At 57.0% G+C, this 18,331-nt stretch overlaps 2 protein-coding genes across 2 annotated transcripts; one reads left to right on the top strand and one right to left on the bottom strand.

The window, feature by feature from the left end:
• The first annotated feature begins 528 nt into the window (after positions 1-528).
• On the top strand, positions 529-6,358 carry LOC139825609 (uncharacterized). The gene is made up of 4 exons (XM_071799058.1): positions 529-534; positions 611-898; positions 5,284-5,348; positions 5,484-6,358. The coding sequence occupies exons 1-4, from the start codon at positions 529-531 to the stop codon at positions 5,782-5,784; spliced, it is 660 nt and encodes a 219-aa protein (XP_071655159.1). The 3' UTR covers positions 5,785-6,358.
• Positions 6,357-16,911, bottom strand: LOC136115897 (uncharacterized). The gene is made up of 11 exons (XM_065862110.2): positions 16,801-16,911; positions 15,963-16,047; positions 14,139-15,592; positions 13,920-14,062; positions 12,403-12,605; positions 12,104-12,238; positions 10,282-10,357; positions 10,037-10,125; positions 9,714-9,845; positions 9,212-9,333; positions 6,357-9,058 (listed from the first exon to the last, which is right to left on the bottom strand). Exons 3-11 carry the CDS (start codon positions 14,297-14,299, stop codon positions 6,877-6,879), a joined length of 3,243 nt encoding a protein of 1,080 aa, XP_065718182.2. The 5' UTR covers positions 14,300-15,592; positions 15,963-16,047; positions 16,801-16,911; the 3' UTR covers positions 6,357-6,876.
• Between the last annotated feature and the right edge of the window lie 1,420 nt (positions 16,912-18,331).

Raw genomic sequence — 18,331 nt, 5'->3', positions numbered from 1 at the left:
AAAAAGGGGGCGCCAGGCCGGGTTCAACCGCCTTGGCCGCTTGGGTCCCACCAGTTCCTCACAATGAGCCAAAGGGGCAAAGCCCACTGTGAGGAGGCTGAGGAGCCTTCATCCAAAGACCCCAAGGACCCCTCCTCAAATGCACCCAGTGCCACTGCGCAGGAGAACAGGGGGCTCAGGGCTGTGGAAACGGTTCTGAGATCACCTCATGGACATGCACAGTTCTGGGGTCATTATGAACACTTACTGTAATTAACACACTTCCTGTTGTTAAAGGTGTGCGTGTTGGGCCGAGCGAATCTCCCGCGCACCCAGCGCTGTTTCGCTTGTGCTCTCATGAACCCGCGTTTAAACAACACAATTAAAGAATTGGATTAAACAGCAGCGAGAGCCCGCAACGGACGACGGCGCCACCGCGGGGCTGCGCGGGGGCTGCACTGCGCAGGCGCGGAGCCGTGTCGGGAAGGGGAGGGACTTCCCGCTGGAAGCGGCACAGCCAATGGGCATCAGGAGGCCGCCTCCAGGCCAATGGCGGCTCGGGACGGGTGCTGAGGGACGGTGACGAGCCGGCTGTGTGGCCAATGGCGGTGCCGGGGGCGTGGCCAGGCAGCCCGCCCCGGGAGCGGCGGCCCGGCCGTGGCGGTTCGTCCCCTCCTGCCGCCGGAGCGCCGCTGCCACGGGCGGGTCCTGCGGCTGCAGCGGCTGCGGGGGCGGGCGGGGGGCCCGGGGCTGCGGCCCCGCTGGCCGGGGCCGGGCGGTCGCCGTGTTGCCCCCGGGCGGTCGCCGTGTTGCCCCCGGGCGGCAGTGGGGGGGTCCCGCTGGTCGCCCCCGCAGTTCCGCGGTTGAAAATCCTCCTCACACCGCGCTGGGACCGCGATCGCCGCCAGTTCCGTCCCGGGTGAGCGGCGGGGGCGGATTTGGTTGGTGCGGGGGTTGTGGGGGGCGCGGGGCGGGTCTGGGGGTGCAGGGGAGCTGTGGGGGTTGGGGTGCAGCCGGCAGGAGGGACCAGGTTTGGGGGGCCCTGGGTCCCTTTGCGGGGGAGGGGAGGCCCTGCTGACCCTGCCTCCCCCAGCAAATCCCCCTGCGGGGCTCCCCCCGCCCCCCCGATCGGTCCCCGCCCCCCGCGACTCCCTCAAGTCCCCCTGAACCTCAATGCCCCTTTTTGACCCCAAAACAGCCCCAAATGTGCCCCCCAATGTCCCTTTAACACACCCTCCCCCCAGCCCCCCCGCACCAAGGCCTCCAGTGTATAAATTAAATGTGTAACATTAAACGCGACATTTGAACGTTAACTAAAAAACAACAAATGTTGACGTTTCGTTGAGGTTTTTGTTGAATTTTGGTTTCACGGAAGGGAGCGTTGTTGGAAATTTACTGGGATTAATGTTTTGCTTTAAAAACTTTTTGTATCTCAAAAGTGACCTGAACAGTTTGATAAAGAACATTTCAAATTAAATTAATTTCCCATTAAATTTCTTGGGATTAAACGTCCGTCAGAGGCAGTGGTGCTTAAACCCCACTTCGTTGGTCCCTCTCCGCATTAAAAATCCATCATTAAACAGTTAAATATTTCCCGTAATTAAACCCCTGTGATCTACATTCTGTAGTTTAAAAATGCGGTGACTGAGCGGTTGAACAGCCGATATCGCTCTGAGCGCGTGGCTCAATCTCTTGATTTCGGGCTCAGCTCAGTTCATCCCCACCAACCCCGTCGCCGTTCATGGGAACGTACCCGGGTGGATGGAGGGGGCGGGCGGTGGGTGTGGGCTCCCTGGGCTTCAGCAAAGCCTCTGACACCGTCTGCACAGCATCCGCACAGCTGAGCTGGGGAGGGGTGCTCTGGGCAGTGGGGAGTGGGGGGTGCAAACTGGCTGAGAGGGAGAAGCCAGAGAGTGGTGGTCAATGGGCAGAGTCCGGTTGAGGCCTGGATCCAGTGCAGGGCCTCAGGGGCCAATATTATTCAATATATTCGTTAACGATTCGGATGAGGGAATTGAGTGACTGTCAGCGAGTTTGCTGGGGACACCAAGCTGGGAGGAGTGGGTGACCCTGGAAGCTGTGCTGCCATCAGAGACCTGGACAGGCTGAGAGCTGGGGGGGGATAACCTGGTGAGATTTAACAAGGGGAAGTGCAGAGTGCTGCACCTGGGCAGGAACAACCCCAGGGTCAGTATAGGCTGGGAATGAGCTGTTAGAGAGCAGGGTAGGGAAAGGGAGCTGGGGTCCTGGGGACAGCAGGGTGAGCATGAGCCAGCACTGGGCCCTTGTGGCCAGGAAGCCAATGGGACCTGGGGTGGGTTAGAAGGGGGTGGTCAGTAGGTCAGAGAGGTTCTCCTGCCCCTCTGCTCTGCCCTGGGGAGACCACACCTGGAATATTGTGTCCAGTTGTGGCCCCTCAGTTCCAGAAGGACAGGGAACTGCTGGAGAGGGTCCAGCGCAGCCACCAAGATGCTGAAGGGAGTGGAGCATCTCCCGTGTGGGGAAAGGCTGAGGGAGCTGGGCTCTTTAGTTTGGAGAAGAGGAGACTGAGGGGTGACCTCATTAATATTTATAAATATATAAAGGGTGAGTGCCAGGAGGATGGAGCCGGGCTCTTCTCGGTGGCAAACAATGATAGGACGAGGGGCAATGGGATCAAGCTGGAACACAAGAGGTTCCACTTAAATTTGAGAAAGAACTTCTTCCCAGTGAGGGTGGCAGAGCCCGGCCCAGGCTGCCCAGGGGGCTGTGGGGTCTCCTTCCCTGCAGACGTTCAAACCCCCTGGACATGTTCCTGTGCGACCTCTCCTGGGCGTTCCTGCTCCATGGGGGGATTGCACTGGATGAGCTTTCGAGGTCCCTTCCAGTCCCAAACACACCGTGATACTGTGATACTGTGATTTCTGTGCTAAATCCTTTCCTTTCCCCCCGTGCCAGTGGGGGGGACCCAGAGGACCCACCCAGGCCCCCCCAGGTTTGTGGGAGCAGCACTGGGGAGGGGCCGCTTTTTCCCCCAGCTACGAATATAGAGACAATTTGTACAAAAGCTCTAAAGTGGGGGGACGGCAACTCAGGGACCCCCAAACCACCACAGGGGGATCCACATCACCCCATGCGCCCCATCACTTTTGGGGTGTCAGAGCCCCCCCCCATGCAGCTGCCCCTCGGGGGTCCTGGGTGGGTTGTGAGGTCCCTGGGGGCTGGAGGGGAGAAAGGGGGAAACCTGGGTTTGGGGGGGGGTCCCAGGGGTTCTTGCGAGTGGGTCTGGGGGGGTCTCAGTGGTTTCTGGGATCCCTGGGGGGTCCCTGAGATCAAAAAGAATTTGGAGGCTGGCAGGGAACTTTGTGAGGGGAAGAGTGAAACATCCCTTTTCCCTCTGTTTCACAGCCCCAGCTTCTCTTCTCTGCCCTTCCTCCTCTGCCCTTCCTCCTCTGCCCTTCCTCCTCTGCCCTTCCTCCTCTGCCCTTCCTCCTCTCCCCTTCCTCCTCTCCCCTTCCTCCTCTCCCCTTCCTCCTCTCCCCTTCCTCCTCTCCCCTTCCTCCTCTCCCCTTCCCTCAGAACCCCATTCTGGTTTGGGATGAAGGGATCTCTGGAGATCATCCAGTCCAACCCCCCTGCTCCCGCGGGGTCCCAGAGCAGATCACACAGGATCCCAGGGGTCTGAATGTCTCACAGAAGGAGACTCCACACCCGCTCTGGGCAGCCTGGGCCGCGCTCTGGCACCTCCCAGCAAGCAAGTTTCTCCTTCCGTTCAGATGGAGCCTCCTGGGTTTCAGTCTGTGCCCGATGCCCCTCACCCCGGCGCTGGGCACCACTGAACAGAGTCTGCTCCATCCTGACACCCACCTGAGATATTGATCCCATTGATCACATCCCTCTCAGCTTCTCTTCTCCAGCTCAACAGCCCCAGCTCTCTCAGTCTCTCCTGATCAGAATGATGCTCCAGACCCCTCAGCATCTCTGTGTCCCTCCACTGGACTCCCTCCAGTAACTCCTTGTCCTTCTTCAACTGGGGAGCCCAGAACTGGACCCAGAACTGCAGATGCAGCTTCCCCAGGGTGGGGCAGAGGGGGAGGATTCACCTCTCTCACCTGCTGCTCACACTCTTCTTAATAAATATCCCCCAGGTACCCTCGGCCTCGTGACCACAAGGACACATTGGTGACTTGTGGCCAACCTGATGTCACCCAGAACTCCCAAGTCCTTCTCGCAGAGCTGCTTTCCAGCGGGTCCACCCCCAAACCGTGCTGGTACTGGACCCCTGCTGCCCCAGGAGGGGCCGGTATCGCCCCGGTATCGCGATGGGTGGCACCAACAGCCCTGGTATTGCGATGGGTGGCACCAACGGCCCCGGTATCGCGATGGGTGGCACCGACAGCCCCGGTATCGCGATGGGTGGCACCGACAGCCCCGGAATCGCGATGGGTGGCACCGACAGCCCCGGTATCGCGATGGGTGGCACCGACAGCCCGGTATCGCGATGGGTGGCACCAACGGCCCCGGTATCGCGATGGGTGGCACCGACGGCCCCGGTATCGCAATAGCGAGCACTGATGGTCCTGGTATTGCGACAGGTGGCAACAACAGCGCTGGTATCGTCACAACAGCAGTGACGACGGCCCCGGTATCGCGATGGGTGGCACCGACGGCCCCGGTATCGTGATGGGTGGCACCGACGGCCCCGGTATCGCGATGGGTGGCACCGACGGCCCCGGTATCGCGATAGGTGGCACCGACAGCCCCGGTATCGCGATGGGTGGCACCGACGGCCCCGGTATCGCGATGGGTGGCACCGACGGCCCCGGTATCGCGATGGGTGGCACCGACGGCCCCGGTATCGCGATGGGTGGCACCGACGGCCCCGGTATCGTGATGGGTGGCACCGACAGCCCCGGTATCGCGATGGGTGCCACCAACAGCCCCGGTATCGCGATGGGTGGCACCAACAGCGCCCTAACGTGGTGCTCATCAGTAAGAAGGGAGGGAAGGGGGTTGCAGGGCAGCCATCGCTCGGGGTCTGCGGGATCTCCCTGTGCTTGTGGGAGCCCACGAGTCTTTGCATCACGCCTTGCGTTTTATTCTCTCTTCCTCTTTCAATTACTTATCTCACTTGTGTTTTTTTATCTTAGCCCATGAGTTTTCTTACTTTTGCTCCTCATATTCTTCATTCCCATCCTACTGAGGGGTGCGTGGGGCTGCTCTGCCAGCCACGGCTGCCCCACCGCAGCTCCCCAGGCCCTCACGTCTCCCATCCCAGCAACAGCAGTGGCCGCGGCACTGATTTCTTTCCTCTCCCTTTTGCAGCCTCCTTGCGCTCGTCCTCTCCACGCCGATCTCTCCTGGCTTCCTCCAGCTGCTGTGTCCTCTGGGTAAGTGCAGCTCGACCCCTCCCAAGATGCTCTCGAGTTGGCTGGGGCTTCTAAAACAGAGGGAAAAGGGATGTCTCACTTTTCCTCAGGCAGAGTTTCCTCCCAGACCCCTTTTACCCCCTGCGCTCTCCACAGACCCCAGTTACCGTTTCTGTTCGATGGGGAACATCTCACTGTGCTGTGCATGGCCAAGACGATGAGGACTCTGGACAGGAAATCCCTTCCAAGTGCAGCTTTCCTCTCACCGTTGGGCAGCGACAACAGCCCCGGTATCGCGACAGCAGCACCGACGGCCCCGGTATCGCGACAGCAGCACCGACGGCCCCAGTATCGCGACAGCAGCACCGACGGCCCCGGTATCGCGACAGCGGCACCGACAGCCCCGGTATCGCGACAGCGGCACCGACAGCCCCGGTATCGCGACGGGCAGCAGTGATGGAGCTGGTATTGCGACGGCAGCACCGACGGCCCTGATATTGTGATGGGCAGTGACAGGGGCCCTGGTATCGTGATGGGCAGAACCAACAGCTCCAGTATCGTGATGGGCAGCACTGACGGTCCCGGTATTGCGACGGCAGCACCGACAGCACCGGTATCGCGATGGGTGGCACCAACAGCCCCGGTATCGCGAAGGGCGGCACCGACGGCCCCGGTATCGCAATAGCGAGCACTGATGGTCCTGGTATCACGACAGGTGGCAACAACAGCGCTGGTATCGTCACAACAGCAGTGACGACGGCCCCAGTATCGTGATGGGCAGCAATGATGGTCCTGGTAGCGCGATGGGTGGCACCGACGGCCCTGGTATCGCGATGGGTGGCACTGACGGCCCTGGTATCGCAATGGGTGGCACTGATGGCCCCGGTATCGTGATGGGCAGCGACAATGGCCCCGGTATCACGATGGGTGGCACCGACGGCCCCGGTATCGCGATGGGTGGCACCAACAGCCCCGGTATCGTGACAGCAATAAATCTCAAGACCTCCCAAAATAAATCCCCCTTCCATCCCTCCTGGTGTGACAAGACCCTTAATTAACTTTTCATTAATCAAACAACTCAACCCCCCCGTTGTCACAAATCGCTGCATTAACGAACTTCAACTCATTCCAGAACCCAGTTTATTAAGCAAAGCAGAAAGCGCGTTAAATAGAAAGAAAAACACCAAAACCCCTGTTTCTCGGCTCAGATCGGTGCGCTTTACGGCACCATTTTGCCACCATTTCCCTTTCCGGTTCTTCCCACCGCGAGCAGCCGCTGCCCGTTGATCTCACAGCGGCGTTTTTTCCCAATCTCGCAGGATTTCAGCCCAATTCCGGCCCCGTTCCGTGCGCCCCCTGGTGCCGGAGATGACGATCGGGCGCCAGCTCTTCCCATCAAACCCGATGCCGAGAAACCAAACCCCCCGCGGTCGCTTCTTCAAACACGCGCAGATTCACCCCTTTTCTCCCCAAAAACCCCCTCTGGATGCGCCGTCCGGTGGGAAAGCCGACGGTGGTTTCGGCGCGGGGGTTTCCTGAGGGCGCAAACCTACCCCGGGCGCTGCTCCGGCGCCGCGATCCCCATTTCGGCTGGTTCCTCCATTTTAAGGCGCTTCGGGGGCGGCTCGGTCCCGGCTTGCGGCTCCGGCATCGCCATTTCGGTTGGTTTCTCCTCTATTTTCATGCATTTTGGTGGTGGCTCGGTCTCAGCCGGCGGTTCCGGCGTCACAATCGCCATTTCGGTTGGTTTCTCAATTTCCAAGTGCTTCAGGGGCGGCTCGGTCCCGGCCCGTGGCTCTGGTGCCGCAATCACCGTTTCGGCTGGTTCCTCCTCAATTTTCAGGTATTTTGGTGGTGGCTCGGTCCCGTCCTGCAGCTCTGGTGCCGCAATCACCGTTTCGGCTGGTTCCTCCTCAATTTTCAGGTATTTTGGTGGTGGCTCGGTCCCGTCCTGCAGCTCCGGTGCCGCAATCCCCATTTCGGCTGGTTCCTCCTCAATTTTCAGGCGCTTTGGGGGCGGCTCCATCCCAGCTTGCAGCTCCGACTCCGGCATCGCCATTTCACCTGGTTTCTTGATTTCAAAGCATTTTGGGGGCGGCTCGGTCCCCACCTGCAGCTCCAGTGCCACAATCACCATTTCAGCTGCTTTCTCCTCAATTTTAACGCATTTTGGGGGCGGCTCGGTCCCGGCCGGTGGCTCTGGTGCTGGCACCACAATCTCCATTTTAGCTGGTTTCTCCTCAATATTCAGGCACTTTGGTGGTGGCTCAGTCCCGGCCTGAGGCTCTGGCTCCGGCATCTCCATTTCAGCTGCTTTCTCCTCAATCTTCACACACGTTGGGGGCGGCTCGGTCCCGGCCTCCGGCTCTGGCTCCGCAATCGCCTTTTCAGCTGCTTTTTCCTCCATTTCCAGGCAATTTGGAGGCGGCTCGGTCCCGGCCTGCAGCTCCCGCACCGGCATCGCCATTTCGCCTGTTTTTTCCTCAATTTGAAAGCATTTTGGGGGCGGCTCGGTCCCCACCTGCGGCTCCGGTGCCACAATCACCATTTCCGCTGGTTTTCCCTCAATTTTCAGGCACTTTTCGGGCGGCTCGGTCCCGGCCTGTGGCTCTGGCACCGCAATCTCCATTTCGGCTGCTTTCTCCTCAATTTTCAAACACTTTGGCGGTGGCTCAGTCCCGGCCTGCAGCTCCAGTGCTGCAATCTCCATTTCAGCTGCTTTCTCCTCAATTCTTAAGCGCTTCAGGGGTGGCTCAGTCCCGGCCTCCGGCTCCGGCATCGCCATTTCCGCTGGTTTCTCTTCAATTTTAAAGCGCTTCAGGGTGGGCTCGGTCTCAGCCTGCGGCTCCGGCGCTGGCGCCGCAATCACCGTTTCAGCTGGTTTGTCCTCAATTTGCAGGTATTTTGGTGGTGGCTCAGTGTCAGCCTGCAGCTCCGGTCCCGCAATCACCATTTTGTCTCGTTTCTCCTCAATTTCCAAGCATCTTGGAGGCGGCTCAGTCCCGGCCTGCGGCTCCAGAACCGGCGCAGCAATCGCCATTTCAGCTGGTTTCTCCTCAATTTCCAGGCCCTTTGGGGGTGGCTCAGTGCCATCCTGCAGCTCTGGTCCCACAATCACCATTTTGGCTGGTTTGCCCTCAATTTTGAAGCACTTTAGGGGCAGCTTGGTCTCAGCCTGCGGCTCCAGCGCCACAGTCACCATTTCAGCTGGTTTCTCTTCAATTTTCACACATTTCAGGGGTGGCTCAGTCCCGGTCTGCGGCTCCAGCGCTGCAATCACCATTTCAGCTGGTTTCTCCTCGATATTCAGGCCCTTTGGGGGTGGCTCGGTGCCATCCTGCAGCTCCGGTCCCGCATTCACCATTTCGGCTGGTTTGTCCTCAATCTTCAAGCATTTTTGGGGCGGCTCGGTCCCCACCTGCGGTTCTGGCACCGCAATCTCCATTACGGCTGGTTTGTCCTCAATTTCCAAGGATCTTGGGGGCGGCTCGGTGCCATCCTGCAGCTCCGGTCCCGCAATCGCCATTTCAGCTGGTTTCTCCTCAATCTTCAAGCACTTTATGGGCAGCTCGGTCCCGGCCTGCGGCTCCAGAACCAGCGCAGCAATCACCATTTCGGCTGGTTTGTCCTCAATTTCCAAGCCCTTTGGAGTCAGCTCGGTCCCCGCCTGCAGCTCCCGCGCCCGGTGCCACCTCATGTGTGCGTTCTTGCCCCGCATCGTGGCAAACGCCCTGGAAACGGGGCGGAAAACCCAGGTTTTAGTGCTTTTTGGCTTCACCCTCTCTGGGTGCGTTTTGGCGCGGGTCCGGCGCCGTTTCTCGGCTCCGCGCCGGGTGGCTTTAACACCTTTTAACCTCTTTATCCCCAAATAAGCAACAACTCACCTGCCGCACTCCGTGCATGGAAAGGACTCCCCGGCGCCCTCATTTTGGGCCATTTGCTGCTTCATTTTGGCCCTTTCCTCGGGCGAGGGACGGGGCTTCTTCTTCGGGGGCTGGAAAGTGGCCTGGAAAGCAGAGATTCCCCTCATTCCCCCCTTTCACCAAAGGTCGAGAGCGCTGAGAATAAACCAGCTTGGAAACAAGACCCTATGGAACAGCCCATAGAGACAACTCAGCCAGGTGAGGCTAAAAGAGCCAAAACCGGCTCTTTTTGTGACACAAACCACCGCTTTTTGGCAGGGAACGCACAGCAATTCCCTTCGGCGGCGAAGCCAAAACCACAGAATATCCCCCAAACCATTCAAACCCCACCAGGATCGTTAATACCTGGAATCACTGCAATCAACCTGCAGCCAATCGAGCCCATTTCGGGCCCAAAAAGCCGCTTTTTTGGCCTCAAGGCGGTTTTCCTGCAGCGCAAATTCTGTGTAAACGCGTTTTCTACCTTCTCCTCGGCCTTTTCCTTGTTTCTCTTGGCTTTTTTGCCCGTCCCTTTTGCTCGGTAGGACTTGAGTTTGGTCGTTTTCTTCCAGATGTAGTAATATTCAACACACTGGGCCACAGTCTTAGTCTGGACCTAAGCGAGGGGATAGGGGCGGTTTAGGATGGAAACGCTGCGGTAAATCACATTTACGCCTCGTTTTGTCTCATTCCGGTGCCTTTTTTGCAGCGTTAAGCAGCAAAATGACATTTGGAGAACGGGAGTTCGATGCGTGACTCAAAAACGCGGCTTTTTGGGTTAAAACCCGATGATTTTGGGGGATTTACCTTCTTGTGGATGCGATAAAAGTCCTTCTTGTGGGTGGCAAAAGCACGGTGGAAAAGCTGCTGCTCCAATGGCGTCCACGTGTCCGAGCCTGCGGGGCAATGAGCGGGTTCGTTATGGGGAACGCAATTAGCAAACGGGGCGGGGGGGTCGTTATCGGCAGCCCAAGATGTTTAAATCGGCGTGGAAAGGGTATCGTGGTGTCTGTTTGTGTCCTGGGGGGGAATGGGCCCCGTTCCTCGTTTACCTGCGTAATGATAATTGGCCAGAGGGTCCGATTTGGACTTGGGGGGCCCCCCCGAAAGCAGCATCTCCAGCGCCTTCTGCAAGAGGAAGAGGCTCGGGGTTCGCCTTCCATTCGGAGCAGGACGCCCCAAGTTGTGATTTTGGGGGTTTTGGGGTGATATCGGGGGGTTTTGGGGAGATATCGGGGGGCTTGGGGAGATATCGGGGGGTTTTGGGGCGATATCAGGAGGTTTGGGGGTGATATCAGGGGGTTTTGGGGAGATATCGGGGGGTTTGGGGTGATATCGGGGGGTTTTGGGGAGATATCAGGAGGATTTGGGGTGATATCGGGGGGTTTTGGGGAGATATCAGGAGGTTTTGGAGTGATATCGGGGGGTTTGGCGGTGATATCGGGGGGTTTTGGGGTGATATCAAGGGGTTTTGGGGAGATATCAGGGGGTTTTGGGGTGATATCGAGGGGTTTTGGGGTGATATTGAGGGGTTTTGGGGAGATATCAGGGGGTGTGGGGTGATATCGAGGGGTTCTGGGGTGATATCAGGGGATTTGAGGAGATATCAGGGGGTTTTGGGGTGATATTGGGGGGTCTGGGGTGATATCGAGGTGTTTTGGGGAGATATCGGGGTGTTTTGGGGAGACATCGGGGGGTTTTGGGGTGATATCGGGGTTTGGGGGTGATATCGGGGGGTTTTGGGGTAACATTGAGGGGCTTTGGGGAGATATCAGGGGGTTTTGAAGAGATATCGAGGGGTTTTGGGGAGATATCAGGGGGTTTTGGGGTGATATCGAGGGGTTTTGGGGAGATATCGAGGGGTTTTGTGGTGATATCGGGATTTGGGGAGATATCAGGGGGTTTTGGGGTGATATCAAGGTGTTTTGGGGAGATATCAGGGTGTTTTGGGGAGATATCAGGGGGTTTTGGGGTGATATCAAGGTGTTTTGGGGAGATATCGGGGTGTTTTGGGGAGATATCAGGGGATTTTGGGGTGATATGAGGGGGTTTTGGGGTGATATCGGGGTTTTGGGGTGATACCGGGGGGTTTTGGGGTGATATCGGGGGCATGGGGGTGATATTGGGGCTTTTGGGGGTGATATCGGGTGGCTTGGGGGTGATATTGGGGGGTTCTGGGGTGATATCAGGGGGTTTGGGGAGATATCGGGAGATTTTGAGGTGATATTGGGGGGTTTTGGGGAGATACTGGGGGGGTTTGGAGTGATATCGGGGGGTTTTGGGGAGATATCATAGGGTTTTGGGGTGATATCGGGGGGTTCTGGGGTGATATCAAGGGGTTCTGGGGTGATATCAAGGGGATTTGGGCAGATGCCAAGTTGTTTTGGGGAGATATCGGGGTGTTTTGGGAAGATATCAGGGGGTTTTGGGGTGATATCGGGGGGTTTTGGGGTGATATCGGGGGGTTTTGGGGTGATATCGGGGGGCTTTGGGGAGATATCGGGGGTTTTGGGGAGATATCGGGGGGTTTTGGGGAGATATCAATGGGATTTGGGGAGATATCAGGGGGTTTTGGGGTGATATCGGGGGGTTTGGGGTGATATCGGGGACATGGGGGTGATACTGGGGCTTTTGGGGATGATATCGGTGGGTTTGGGGTGATATTAGGGGGTTCTGGGCTGGTATCAAGGGGTTTTGGGGAGATATCAGGAGGTTTTGGGGTGATATCAGGGGGGTTTGGGGAGATATCGGGGGTTTTGGGGAGATATCGGGGGTATGGGGGTGATATCGGGGGGCTTTGGGGGTGATATCGGGGGGTTTGGGGGTGATATCAGGGGGTTTGGGGTGATATCGGGTGGTTTTGGGGTCACTCACCATCAGGTCGCCGCGCGCCGCGTGCAGGCAGTGCAGGGCCAGCTCCAGGTTGGGGACGGCGCCGGGGACGGCGCTGGAGCTCCCAGGGACAGCACTGGAGCCCCGAGGATGGCACTGGAGCTCCCGGGGATGGCACTGGAGCTCCCAGGGACGGCACTGGAGCTCCCGGGGACGGCACTGGAGCTCCCGAGGATGGCACTGGAGCTCCCGGGGATGGCACTGGAGCTCCCAGGGATGGCACTGGAGCTCCCGGGGATGGCACTGGAGCTCCCGGGGACAGCACTGGAGCTCCCAGGAACAGCACTGGAGCTCCCGAAGATGGCGCTGGAGTTTCCAGGGATGGCACTGGAGCTCCCGAGGATGGCACTGGAGCTCCCAGGGACGGCACTGGAGCTCCCGAGGATGGCGTTGGAGCTCCTGGGGATGGCGCTGGAGCTCCCGGGGACGGTGCTGGAGCTCCCGGGGATGGTGCTGGAGCTTGCCATGGACAGCAGGGTCAACACTGCAACCGACACGGGGTGGGGGAAACGGGGTGATGGGACATGGGGATGTTGGGGTTCGGGGGGGAAATGGGGTGATATGAGGTGGGGATGTTGGGGTTTGGGGGGGAAAGGGGGATGTGACATGGGGGTGTTGGGGTTTGGGGAAAGGGGGATGTGACATGGGGGTGTTGGGGTTTGGGGAAAGGGGGATGTGACATGGGGGTGTTGGGGTTTGGGGAAAGGGGGATGTGACATGGGGGTGTTGGGGTTTGGGGAAAGGGGGATGTGACATGGGGGTGTTGGGGTTTGGGGAAAGGGGGATGTGACATGGGGGTGTTGGGGGAAAGGGGGATGTGACATGGGGGTGTTGGGGTTTGGGGAAAGGGGGATGTGACATGGGGGTGTTGGGGGAAAGGGGGATGTGACATGGGGATGTTGGGGTTTGGGGGTGGAAAAATGGGATCCAACAAGGAAAAGCTGGGGTTTGTCAAGGAAAAGCGTGATACGACAATGGGTACGATTCAAGGAAAAGTTGGAGTTGGTCAAGAAAAGATGCGATATGATAAAGGAAATGTTGGGGTTTGTCAAGAAAAGGTGCGATAGGACAAGGAAAAGTTGGGTTTTGTTGAGAAAAGACGCGATAGGACAAGGAAAAGTTGGGTTTATGTCAAGAAAAGACAATAGGACAAGGAAAAGTTGGCTTTTGTCACGAAAAGACACAATAGGTCAAGGAAAAGTTGGAGTTGGTCAAGATAAGAACCAATAGGACAAGGAAAAGTTGGGTGTATGTCAAGAAAAGACGCGATAGGACAACAGAAACGTTGGGTTCTGTCAAGAAAAGACGTGATAAGACAAGGAAAAGTTGGGTTTTGTTGAGAAAAGATGCGATAGGACAAGGAAAAGTTGGGTTTTGTTGAGAAAAGACGTGATAGGACAATGGAAACGTCAGGGTTGGTCAAGAAAAGGTGCGATACAACAATGGGTACGATACGAGAAGGAAAAGTTGGGTTTATGTCAAGAAAAGACGCGCTACAACAAGGAAAAGTTGGGTTTTATCAAGAAAAGTGTGATAGGACAAAGGAAACGTCGGGGTTGGTCAAGAAAAGGTGCGACATGATAATGGGTACGATACGAGAAGGAAAAGTTGGGTTTTGGGGACAAAAGGTGCGATACGGGACAGCGGAAAACGAGCCAACCAGGTGGAGCGGAGAGCAAGAAACACACGGAAAAACGTCACTATTTCTACCCAAAAGGCAGCGTTGGGAGCCCCAAGAGCAGCGACGACCCCCCCGGGGCCCAGGTGGGGTGGGCCAGGCACCCAATGCGTGCGATACCTGGGTCGGGCGCCTGCGGGTCGGTGTCCATGTCCCCCCAGGGCTTCCAGACCAGCTCCGCGCGCTCCTCGTCCTGCTGCGCCTGCGCTGGGTCGCGCAGGGCCGGCAGCTCCGCCTGGAAGCCGCTCCCCACGTTGATCTGCCTGGAGAGGGGACGGGAGGCGGTGACGGGGACCGCGGCGGCGCGGCGGGGGGGACGGGGGCGTTCTGAGCGCTCACGGCATCATCGTGCTCCGATCGGCACCGAAACCGCGCGGTTCGGCCGAAAACCACAGGGATTCGCTCCAAGACGCGGCAGAGTGGGAGAGACGCCCTGCGAGGGCTCGGAACAACAAAGCGTTGCCGGGGTTCCGCCGCGACATCAGCGCCGCCGGTGACATCAGCGCCTCGTGTTCCGTTCGGAATGGACGTCAATGGGTCCTGGCGGGCCAAACGAGGGGCAGGAAAAGCGCGACGCACCTGTTTTGCGCCCGTTTTTGGTGGTTTGGGGACTCACGGCCGGATGCTGATTTTGGGGGCGTCCTTCACCAGGCACAATCCCAAGTCGCCGTCCATTCTGCCTGCGGGATATTGAGAAATAAGGGGGGAAAAGCAAGGCTCAGGATCAAAATCATCGTGCCGAGACCGTTCCTCGGCATCACAACCACAAATTGTCCCAATTCCCATCGTTTTGGTGAAATCGGTCGCTGATGGATCATCCCAATGGGGTTTTGCAGTCGATCGCAGCACTCGGGTGGTTTTTACACCCGATATCACAGCGAAACGCTGGGGGGTTGTTTCCATCCCATATTCCACAAAAGCACCCATTTTGGGGGTTTTTGGGGAGCACGAGCTCTGCGTTTGTCACCACAAACCAGCGAGGGGACGCCGAACCCAAACCGGGTTCACCGGGCGGTTTTACACCGGGATCGCTCGGCCCGGGTTGAGATAAACCCCCCGTAAACCACAACCATAAAGCGGGGTGTTCCCCCCAAAGCGCTACGTGGGGACATCCGCATCGCACTGAATTAACCCCGCGGGGCGGCCGAAAGCGCTTCAATCCCGGTGTCGGGATCACGAGGGGTTTTGGCCTCCGTCGCCTTTTTGCTGCGAGATCTTCCCATCCGGAGACGCATTTTCGGTGATCTGGGCAACATCGAACGAGAAAAGGGTTAAAGGTGGAAAACGCACAAAATCACACGGGCGTTTATCTGCTTTTCCTCCTTTTTTGGCTCAAAAGCAAGCGGCGAACCCCAAAATGAGGGGTCTGGGGACCCACCAGTCCTGCTGATGCTTCCTCCCTTTCACCCAACTCGAGGCGATCGCCGGGTTCCGTATTTCGGATCAATAACCCAGCGGGAGCCTGGAGCCTCCCAGAGCCCGTCCCTGGGGTAGCGGCCGCCGAGCGCGTCCCCATAGCGTTATTTGGGTGTAATTTGGGGGGTTTTGGGGCACGTAGCACCCTTGGTTCAGCCAGGGACACACACACGGGTGCTCCGGGAAGCGACTCCGGCGCCGCCGGTTGCCGAATCATCGCACAACCATCCAAGTACTCCTCACCCACCTCGTTCCTTGTCACTGGAACCAACACCGGGATCACCAGGGGGGTTTTCAGACAGTGTCGGGGGTTCGGAGGCGCCGTTTCCATCTCCCAACGATGGTTTCGCGGTGTTTGCATCGCCCGCGTCGCGCACCTGAGCACAAACGGAACCGGGAGCGTCGGTGGCGCTGGAGGATATCAAAGCGCTTTGCAAACTGCTCTTCCCAATTATTTCTCCGTTATATAACGAGGATAATAAAACCCGCTACGCTAAACACGACCCAAACCGGGCGGGAGCGCGCAACGTGAATCTTTACACTGCAGCGATTCCCTATTTCTCGTTTTCTCACCCCGTCGTCTCCACTCAATCGGCAGCGACGTTCACAAATCATCCAGTTACGCATCATCCAGTTACGCACAATTTGGTAACGACCCCCGCAAAGGGCTTCGACGGCACCGCCGTCCCCCCCGCCGCCTTCGCTCAGATCCCCGCTCAATGAGCAGCACCCATGGGTGCCCGTTACCTGCCCCCTCTCGGCGTCCACCGACCACCCGTGGTTCCGGCACATGGAGACGCCGCCATCCTCAACCGGAGCAGCCGCCAAGTGGCTAAAGTGACAAAAATCAGGATAAATAGGTAAAAAAATCAACATGATAAAGCCGCGGCGCTTTTAGAACAGATGGCGTAGTCGGCACTGAAGCTCCAGGCAGGTGGAGCTTGCCCGGTGGAATCAATCGGCGTTCGGTCTCAAAGGTTTCAACCCAAAAGGGTTAAATAGCAAGGATTAATAAATACTGACCCTCATTAATAATTACTGATTGTCATTAATAAATAGTGACCGTCACTAATAAATACTGATCGTTATTAATAAATACTGACCATCATTAATAAATACTGATCATCATTAATAAATACTCACAATCATTAATCGATACTGATTGTCATTAATAAATACTGACTGTTATTAATAAATACTGATCATCATTAATAAATACTCGCCATCATTAATCAATACTGATCATCATTAATAGTGACGGTCATTAATAAATACTGATCGTCATTAATAAATACTAACCATTATTAATAAATGCCGATCACCATTAACAAATACTGATCATCATTAATAAATAATAATCATCCTTAATAAATACCATCATTAATCAATACTGATTGTCATTAAGAAATACTGACCGCCATTAATAAATACTGGCCGTTATTAATAAATACTGGTGGTTATTAATAAATACTAATTGTCATTAATAAATACTAACCATCATTAATAAATACTGGTTGTTATTAATAAATACTGATCACTATTAATAAATTATGACCATCATTAGTAAATACTGATCATTAGTAACCAGGCTCAGGTTGGGCTCCAGGTTGGGCTCAAGGCTCAGATTGGGCTCCAGGTTGGGCTCCAGGCTCAGGTTGGGCTCCAGGTCAGGCTCAAGGCTCAGGATGGGCTCCAGGCTCAGGTTGGGCTCCAGGTCGGGCTCCAGGCTCAGACTGGGCTCCAGGTCGGGCTCCAGCGCTTCCCCGCAGAGCAGCCCGGGGCTCTGGGCAAAGCCACGCAGCTCGTCGCCCAAGGGAAACAGGTCCATGGTCACCGGGCTCCAAACACCCCGGAGCAAAAACCAGAGCGGCCCCAGGACACCCGGGCTCCCAAAGAGCCTGGAAAAGGGACACAAAGAGTTAAATTGGGGGGAGTGAAGTGGCTGCTGATGCTGAGAAACCCCCGGGGGTTCGGGGCTGGGGGGAAAGGGGGGATCTGTATGAAAACTGCTCTGGGGAAAAGGGGGGAAGGGGTTGGGCTGCACGGGAATGGGAGGAGGGACGGGAAAACGGGAGAGGGAAACGGGGAAGAGGGAAAAGGGGGGAAAGGGGGAAAAAGGGGGGAAAGAGGGAAAAGGGGGAAAAAGGGAAAAGAGGGGAAAAGGGGGGAAAGAGGGAAAAGGGGGGAAAAGGGAAAAGAGGGGAAAAGGGGGGAAAGAGGGAAAAGGGGGGAAAGAGGGAAAAGGGGGGAAAGAGGGAAAAGGGGGAAAAAGCAAGGAAAGAGGGAAAAGGGGGAAAAAGGGGGGAAAGAGGGAAAAAGGGGGGAAAGAGGGAAAAAGAGGGAAAAAGCGAGGAAAGAGGGAAAAGAGGGAAAAAGGGGGGAAAGAGGGAAAAATAGGGAAAAAGCGAGGAAAGAGGGAAAGGGGGGGAAAAGGGAAGAAACAGGGATAAAGGGGGAAAAGAGGGATAAGATGGAAAGAGGGGGGAAGAGGGAAAGGGGGGAAAGAAGGGAAAAGAGGGAAGAGGGAAAAGGGGAGAAAAGGGGGGAAAGAGGAAAAAGGGGGAAAAGGGGGGAAAAGGGAAAAAGGGGGAAGAGGGAAAAGAGGGGGAAGAGGGGGGGAAGAGGAAAAAGAGGGAAAAAGGGGGCAAAGAGGGATAAAGGGGAAAGAGGGAAAAGAGGGAAAAAGGGGGGAAGAGGGAAAAGGGCGGAAAGAGGGAAAAGAGGGATAAAGGGGGAAAGAGGGAAAAGGGAGAAAAGGGGGGGAAGAAGGAAAAAGGGAGAAAAAGGGGGAAAAGAGGGGGAAGAGGGAAAAAGGGGGGAAAGGGAGAAAAAGGGGGGAAACAGGGATAAAGGGGGAAAGAGGGAAAAGAGGGAAAAAGGGGGGAAAAGGGGGAAGAGGGAAAGTGGAGGGAAAAGAGGGAAAAGAAACGGTGGAAAGAGGGAAAGAGGGAAAAAGGGGGGAAGGGAAAAAGGGGGAAAGAAGGGCGCGCACCCGTGGGCCCTCTTCCCGCGGGTTAATCTCAGAAAAAGTCTGTGGGGGGATTGATGGCGGATCCGCCCCAGCCCCGGGGTCTCTCCTGGAGGGGAGGGACGGGCGGGCTCCAGCGGGGGTGCTG

Source organism: Patagioenas fasciata, chromosome 25 (genome assembly GCF_037038585.1).
Source record: "Patagioenas fasciata isolate bPatFas1 chromosome 25, bPatFas1.hap1, whole genome shotgun sequence".
Classification (NCBI taxonomy): Eukaryota; Metazoa; Chordata; class Aves; order Columbiformes; family Columbidae; genus Patagioenas; species Patagioenas fasciata.
This window is presented reverse-complemented; position numbering and strand designations above follow the sequence as displayed.